This window comes from Dipteris shenzhenensis, chromosome 8, assembly GCF_047967505.1.
Source record: "Dipteris shenzhenensis isolate YYH24624 ecotype China chromosome 8, Dip_SZ_1.0, whole genome shotgun sequence".
Taxonomy (NCBI): Eukaryota; Viridiplantae; Streptophyta; class Polypodiopsida; order Gleicheniales; family Dipteridaceae; genus Dipteris; species Dipteris shenzhenensis.
Window position 1 is genome coordinate 34,204,149 of NC_141603.1, and position 8,160 is coordinate 34,212,308.

At 41.4% G+C, this 8,160-nt stretch overlaps 1 protein-coding gene across 1 annotated transcript; it reads left to right on the plus strand.

Annotated features, from left to right (window-relative positions):
• Positions 1-5,919: 5,919 nt before the first annotated feature.
• On the plus strand, positions 5,920-6,906 carry LOC147899414 (major pollen allergen Bet v 1-F/I-like). The gene is made up of 2 exons (XM_087378664.1): positions 5,920-6,223; positions 6,364-6,906. The coding sequence occupies exons 1-2, from the start codon at positions 6,040-6,042 to the stop codon at positions 6,666-6,668; spliced, it is 489 nt and encodes a 162-aa protein (XP_087234790.1). The 5' UTR covers positions 5,920-6,039; the 3' UTR covers positions 6,669-6,906.
• The last annotated feature ends 1,254 nt before the right edge of the window (positions 6,907-8,160 follow it).

Below are 8,160 nucleotides of genomic sequence, written 5' to 3' on the forward strand. Positions count from 1 at the left end.
GTAGGTCTGCAATCATTCCACTTTCATGCATCTCCCTCAAAGAACTAAGGTTTAGATGACCAAACCTCTCATGCCATAGCTTAGTGTTCTTCACATCCGCTCGAGCACTGAAAGCTGAGAGTTCATAAATGTTGCTGCGTCGTGTACCTTTACCAATGACCTTTCCTTGAAGATCCAGGATTTGTGCACCATTCTTATCGAATTGAACTTTGAGGTCACGATCCGTGATCGCAGAAATGGACAACAAGTTCCTCTTGATATCTGGCACATAAAGAACATCGGACAACTGTTTTACAACTCAATCTGACTTGAGAGCAATCGTACCTTTTCCTTTTGCTGGACATTTCGCATCATTGCCGATTGCTACCATGATGTCATTCCCTACTGGCTATAGAGAGGTATACCAATCATTTCGACTGGTCATGTGGCGTGATGCACCACTTTCAATGATCCAAGGTTCATCTGCAGTTACATGAACTGCGTCCGTGCTAATATCCTCAATTGCGATGAATAGCTCTATGGGTACTGCCCTGCGTGCTATTGCTGGACTCTTTCTTTACTCCGTTCTTCTCATCTGTAATCTTCTTTCGGCACTTATTCTGCTTGTGCCCTGCCTTGTTGCAATAGAAGCACTTGATCTTCTTCTTTCTCTTTTTATCATCAGAAGAAGATGGGTTACCAGAGTCCTTACCCTTACCTTTCTTTGATCTGGTCCAGAAAGCCGAATCTTCTCCAGTCCTCGTCTTTTGATGCATCTCCTCCTCTAGAAGCATCGCACTGAAATCCTCAAAGTTGAGGGACAGATTTCTGTTCTGCGTATTTAGCACCGTAACAAGACCGTCGTACTTTGGTGGGAGAATCTATATGCACCTTTGTGCTAGATTCTCGCTGGTGATGGTGATGCCAATTGCAGTCATCTGACCGTGTCGATTCTTCACCCTGGTGATGAACTTCTCCGCCACTTCAGACTCAGACAACTTCTCGTTTGCGAGTTGAGTCTCTAGATTCTGAATCCGCATTTGATTCATGGTCTCGTACTGATTTTTTAAGACCGTCCATGCCTCCTCTGCTGTGGTGACATGTTGAATTAATGCCATGATGGAATCACTAACACTACAGACAATAGAACATAGTGCATCTGCATTTCTTCTTGTCCACACAAGAATCTCATCTGCAGTTGGTACTATCTATTGTCCTACATTGGCTAGATCCAGTCTCAAAACCAGCCCCACATCCATCCCAGTAGCAGTGTCCCAAATCTCATATGTGCTTAGGATGGTCTTCATCTTGAACTTCCAGAGAGGATAGTTAGAGCCGTCCAACTTTCCGCTTTTGCTGAACGGTGGGATTCACAATCTTGCAAGTTGGGCCATCTCTCACAATCTGCTCGCAAACAGAAGCACACTACCAAATCTTCTTGCTAGAGTCCAGGCTCTGATACCATGTAAGAAAATAATACGACTTCTGTGCTCAACAGATAATAGGATCTCATACGCAAGAGAGAAAACAAGATAGTATGGAGAATCAAAATTTTGATTACTATAGAACTGATACAATAGATGGCACTGCCTCCCAACCATGTGCTCCTGTGAAAGAAGCTTCGATGGCTTTACAATGAAATAAAATGTCCTCTAGTGATAAAGCTTCAATCTTCGTGAAGACATGTAATCTGTTCATCCATTGATTTGCCCTCTAGTGATAAAGCTTCAATCTTCGTGATGACATGTAATCTGTCCATCCATTGATATCTGTGCACTAATACCCAACTCATGCAATCTACCCACTAAAAACTATTCCACTGATATCCACTTATGCAGCCCACTAATGCTCGTTAAATAGTGAATGGTCGTGATGGTCGAGTTTATTACAAGCGCTTCATATGGCAATAAATGTAAAAAATAGCCTAGAAGGCTTTACAAGATTTTTTATGACAATAAATGAGCTTAAATATTTATACAAACGCAATAAAAATAACCAATAATCATTAAGCTCCAATATGCCCCATGACATGTAATCTGTCCACTGATATATGTAATCTGTCCACTGATATTTGCTATCTGCTCATGCAATCTACCCACTGATAAACTTCTTGGTAAATGGTAAAAGGTCTTATTTAATAGCATGTTATGAGTGTTAAACCACATGTGAGCGAAGGGACTGACAACGATTAGGAACTAGTTAGAAAAATTTGAGCATGGCTTTGATTGGCAACTTGGAGAATTGTCTCTCCTCTAAGGCAATCTAATCTATGCTAAACTATGCTAAACAAACCGTTGAAGCGAAAGAAAGCAATAAATAATTTCTTTTTTTGTGTTCATTTTAATGTGCTAGGGCTTAAGAGGCTTAAATATGCAAAAGAAGGGGTTTTGATGTAGAGGCTAAACCTACATGTGAGAGAAATGAAGAACAAGTATCTAAAGAAAAGTTAATATTTTTCAATTTAAAAGATGAATATATATATAAATATTATCTGACCTTCAAAACAAACCATAAATTCACTCTTTTATAATTTTTTAAAAGTATAATATAAAACATGTAAATATATAAAACTCTCTCTTTCCTCTGAACTTTCTCTCTCTCTCTCTCTCTCTCTCTCTCTCTCTCTCTCTCTCTCTCTCGACTCCTAATTCTCTCTGTAGCCATAGTCAAGACACCTCATTCTCTCTCTTAATCTCTCTCTCTCTCTCTGACAACTTTTATGTGTTTCCCTCTCTATCCTCATCCCACTCATTCTCTCTCTTAGTTTATCTCAAGTCTCTCTTTCTCTCCCTCCCATGGTGGCTAGGATTTATCATTCTCTCTCTTCATCTCTCTCTCTCTAGGATTTGTAATTATTTCTTTCTCTCTCTCCACCTCTCTCCTCTCTCTAGAGATTTATTATTCTCTCTCTCTCTCTCCTCTTCTCTCTCTCTTCCTCTCTCTCTCTCTCTCTCTCTCTCTCTCTCTTACCCTCTCTACCTCCCTACCTCTATCCTCTTGGCCACTAGGATTTGTCATTCTTTCCCTCTCTATGTCTCTTTCTTTCTCTCTCTGAATTCTCTCTCTTAATCTCTCCCTGCCTTCCTCCCTCCCTCCCTCCCTCTCTCCCTTTCTCTCTCTCCTCTGTCCCTCTTCTCACTCTTAATCTCTCTTTCTCTCCCTCCCCTCTTCTCTCTCATTTCTCATTCTCTCTCTCTCTCCCTCCCTCCCTCCCTCCCTTGGCGGCCATGGCCGCGAGAAGTCTCATTCTCTCTCCCTCTCTCTCTCTCTCTTTACCTCCCTCTCTTGGCGGCCACAGCTGCTAGAAGTTTCATTCTCTCTCTCTCTCTCTTTATCTCTCTCTCCCTCTCTCTCTCCCTAAGTCTCCCTCTTCCCTTCTCTCTCATTTCTCTCTCTCTCTCTCTCTCTCTCTCTCTCTCTCTCTCCCCCTCCCTCCCTACTCTCTCCCTCCCTCTGGTGGCCATAGCTGCCAAAAGTTTCATTCCCTCTCTCTCCCTCTCTCTCTTTCTCTCTCTCTCCCTCTCTCTCCCTCTCTCTCTTTCTCTCTCCCTAAGTCTCCCTCCTCTCTTCTCTCTCTCTCTCTCTCCCTCTCCCTCCCTACTCTCTCCCTCCCTCTAGTAGCCATGGCCGCCAAGAGACCCTCTTCTCTCTCTTAATCTCTCTCCCCCTCTCTCCGCTCTCTCTTTCTTTCCCTCCCTACTCTTCTCTCTCATTTAAAGAGCCCCTCTTCTCTCTCTGAATCTCTTGTCTCTCTCCCTCTCTCTCTTTCTTTCCCTCCCTACTCTTCTCTCTCATTTTTCATTCTCTTTCTCCCTTTGGCGGCCACAGTCGCGAAGAGTCCCTCTTCTCTCTCTTAATTTCTCTCTTTCCCTCTCTCCTCTCTGCCATGTTTCATTCTCTTAAACTTCTCTCTCTCTCTCCCTCTCTCTCCCTCTCTCTCTTTCTCTCTCTCTCCCTCTCTCTCCCTCTCTCTCTTTCTCTCTCTCTCCCTTTCTCTCTATATAAGAGGCCTACCATGTATTGTTGAACACACATTGCAAGAGATATAGATTTTCTATCTCCCTCTCATGTCTTATCTAGTGTGCTTTGAGCCTCCTTAGTTCTTCCGTTGGTCTTGTGTGCACTAGGCTTAGTGGCGATCATATATTGGATCTTTCACACAATACTATTTGATAATGGAATTATGCCTCTTTTTCAACTACACATTGGGATTCTACCCTTTTGAGAAAATTGGCATAGTGGGATTTGTCCTTTCAAATAGCAAAACCCCAATAGTCGAAAAAATTGACTCTCTTCTCTTCTTCACAATTTATAGTCCCCCAACTAATTAAATTGTTGCTTTTGTCATAAACTGTTCATGCCACTACCCTTAAGATAGTGGGCCTTGGGTTTCGCTTATCTAAATTTTAAGGACTTAGAGTTATTTATGAACTATTTTGGCTGTTTAGCTTTTTGCATTGTAATGTATGCCTTTACTCCTTTTTTTTCTTTTGCATAGTTTGTGTTCATTCTTGAGCATTGTAGAATTCCTTTTCCCTTCTTTGAGTTGCTTGCTTTTCCACCATCATAGCCTATTTAGAGTAGCTACTCAATTCTATTCCTTTACTAGTTTATGTAGTTTGAGTATAGTTTTTTATTCTTTCAATTGGGGACCTATGTAGGCCCTATGTAACTCTTATCTACTTTGTTTATATGTATCTTTCAATCCTAGTTGAACTTTCATAAGGCGTTGTCAACATTCATGCTTTATGTCTCTAAGACTTTTTATAATTTCTTGTACCTCTATGGTGGGCTCTCCTCATATCTACTTTGTATCTCACTTTTCAATTGGGGGACCTACTTAACTCTTATCTACTTTGTTTATACGTATCTTTCAATCCTAGCTCGGGGGGTAACTAAGAAATATGTAAGATAGAAGGTGCGATCAACGAAAGGGGTTTTATATTTTTATAGAGTTACAGAAAATATACATAAGAGTTTTTCCGATTCAAAAAGTGAAAATTTTCATTCAGAAGGGATATTCAGAGTCATCTCAAAATTTACAGAAGGGGTGTATACAGGTTAGAAAGATTTGTAGGTAGGGGTTTTTTAAAATACCCCTTGATTAATATGGGGTTTATACATAGTGACCCTCTTGGGAGTCCTAGTTGAACTTTCATTATAAGGCATTGCCCACCAAGATTTATGCTTTATATCTCTTTTTGCCTCACTATGGTGAGCTCTCCACATAGATGCATTACCCGTGATACGCTTAGGGTGGTATCAACCTCCTATGTATTTAACTAGTGAGCCAAGCTATGTACTGGGAACTTTGCTCATAGACACTTTGTACACACGTCAATTATGATCCACTTAGGGTGGTATTGACCCTCCAAATAGTTGCCACCTAATAATGCCTAACCACTATCCATTGGTAAGTTAGTCACTGCATCAGCACTAGATCACCATGCAAATGAGGTAGATTTGATGTCCAAGCTTAGCTATTAGTGTTGACACGCATTGATCCATTGATGGAAGTGAAGGGTGAAGAAGGAAGCACTCTCCAATTATCACAAGTATCCTATTGAACTTGTAAGAAAGTGTACGTGTCGTTGAGGACCTTCAAAAGAGACGTAAGGATCTAAACTACTTGGGCTTCTAGAGGATCGAAGGGTCCCGCTTGGGAGGCCATTGTCAATTTTCAAAAGCTTTACACTTTCGGGCCTTGCTTTTCTCTATATGACGTTTATCGTCCGACTTTTTGTTCAAGATATGTCGGCTTGTGACTGATATTTTTGATCTTTTAGCACATGGTGAATGAATACAATAGAAAACTAGTTGCTAGTTGCTGTCGCAGAGGCGGACAGTCAAATTGTTTTTCTCCTTATCCAATTGACTTTTCGACATAAGTTGGATAAGCACGCAGGTATGATTGTGCCACAAGCCTTATAAATACAGCGCCCTGTGCCCGAGGAAGGATATCCATTTGCCCTGCAAAACCTTTCTCCACAAAGATATCTACCTCTCCATTTTTCTTGTTCCTTCTAACTTGTTTCTCATCTCATAGCTCCTCCCGCAGCAATGGCAAAGGTCTTCAGCCAAGAGATCGAAGTGCAGGTTTCCGCCAAGAGGATGTGGTGCGGCCTTGTTAAGGATGCCCATAACTGCCTCCCCAAGGCCTTGCCGCACAAAATTGCTGCTGTAGAATACACAGAAGGCCAGGCAACAGAGGTCGGCTGTGTGAGAACCGTGAAGTACCATAAGGGTGGGTCATCTGTGCATGCCTTCTGAAGGCATACTGTTTTCTTTCGTATTGCTAGCCTTTGCATACTGTTGTCGTTTTACATCGGACGCTCCTTTCAATATATTAATCCTGCAGCATTGTCATTGGATCGTTGGCCACAGGTCATAGTGAAGAGAAGGGCGTGCTCTACGTGAAAGAGAAGGTAGAAGAAGTGGATCAGGAGTCATTGAAGTATACGACTGTTGTGGTGGAAGGGGGCTCGTTGGGTACCACTTTCAAGACTATGAAATCCAAGATTGAAATCAAGGAAGGAGCCCATGCAAATACTTCCGTGGTGCATTGGACTCTTAAATACGAAACCGTTACTGAGCAGCAGGAGCTTCCTGATCGAGTTAAGGAAGGCTTCATCAGCTCCTTAAAGGCAGTCGAGGCTTACTTGCTGAAACACAACGAGTACAGCGCATGAAGTGGACGCTTCAGTATGTATAAGATATGCTAGAGGTGGTCCTTCCATAAATAAGACGTGGTTGTGCGTAGAAGCCTTTCTAAAGCTTAGCTTGTCCCGCCTCGTCGAGGGTTTTGCCTTTATACCTACCTTTTGGGTTTTGCGACCTACGGTTATGTAGTTTTGCCATAGTGCCTAGATTACTCCAAGTTATATTCAAGTTACATTAAAGTTAACAACACAATTCCATTTCCATCAATTCCTGTTGTATTATGGATAAAGTTGTCATAACAAGGAAATTTGGATCTTTTCCACACAAAATGGCATATCTTTACACTATCATAGTCATTCTCAAAGCTTACACTCACAGCAGCTTCTTCTTTTCAAGGGCTTTGATTGAGCAGCTTCTTCTTTTCAAGGGCTTTCAATCAAGTACCCATATATAGTTTCGATTTACACACGACCATAAAAAATACCTAACAAAGCTCTTTAATAAAGTAGCATTCCTGCTACCCACCACACTTAAGTGAAATACTTATTTTCTATATTTCAACTACCTTTTCTAAGGGTTAAATTTTGAAGCATCTTTAACATGCAGTCAAGAGATCTAACATAACTCGATCCCCTTAAATTTGAATTGAAATACACCCTTTTGTTAAAATCCTTAACAATACTTTTTAATTAATAGTGGAAAAGGCCCTTAGTGGTTTTGTTGTACCAAGCAAGCATTTAAAGTTGATTAGCATGACTTTTAACATGTTTATTTTTAAATTCTTTGCTTAACTATTTTTTAATTTGCTTTTACCCAACTCTCTCTCTCTCTCTCTCTCTCTCTCTCTCGGGCTCCTAGTCCAAAAAATGTACATCTAAAATCTCATGACAAGGGATTCCACAGCCCTAACCAAATGAATGGGAATAATATTCCCTAGCCATTGGGGCTTCTTAGAAAGTGATAGCTACATGCTAGAATGTATATATACCAACATATGAGTATGAAAGACAAAACCCTTGAATTCATAAATTGCATGTGCCTCACAGTTCCAATATTTAAAAACTCTAAGGAAGGGGGGATGTTTTTTGGCTAGCATCTTTTGACAAGCATGCACAAAAATGGTTAGTGCTTCCCTCTCTCCCTCCCTCCCCCCATCTCTCTCTCTCTCTCTCTCTCTCTCTCTCTCTCTCTCCCTCTCTCTCTCTCTCTCTCTCTCTCTCTCTTACCCCCTTCCTATTTGTCCCCTCCCCCATCTGTGTCTTATCCCTTGTCTCTCCCTCTCTCCCCCTCAATCCCCCCATACCTTTCCTATTCTCTCTCTCTCTCCCCTTCCCCTCCCCCTGCCTCTCTCTCTCTCTCTCTCTCTCTCTCTCTCTCTCTCTCTCTCTCTCTCTCTCTCTCTCTCTCCCCCCCCCAAATGACCATTGCTTTTAACGAAACAAAGAACACAATTTAATGTTTAGAATTGACCACTTTCATAAACACCTCCACATACACATTACTTATGGAAGAACATAGAAC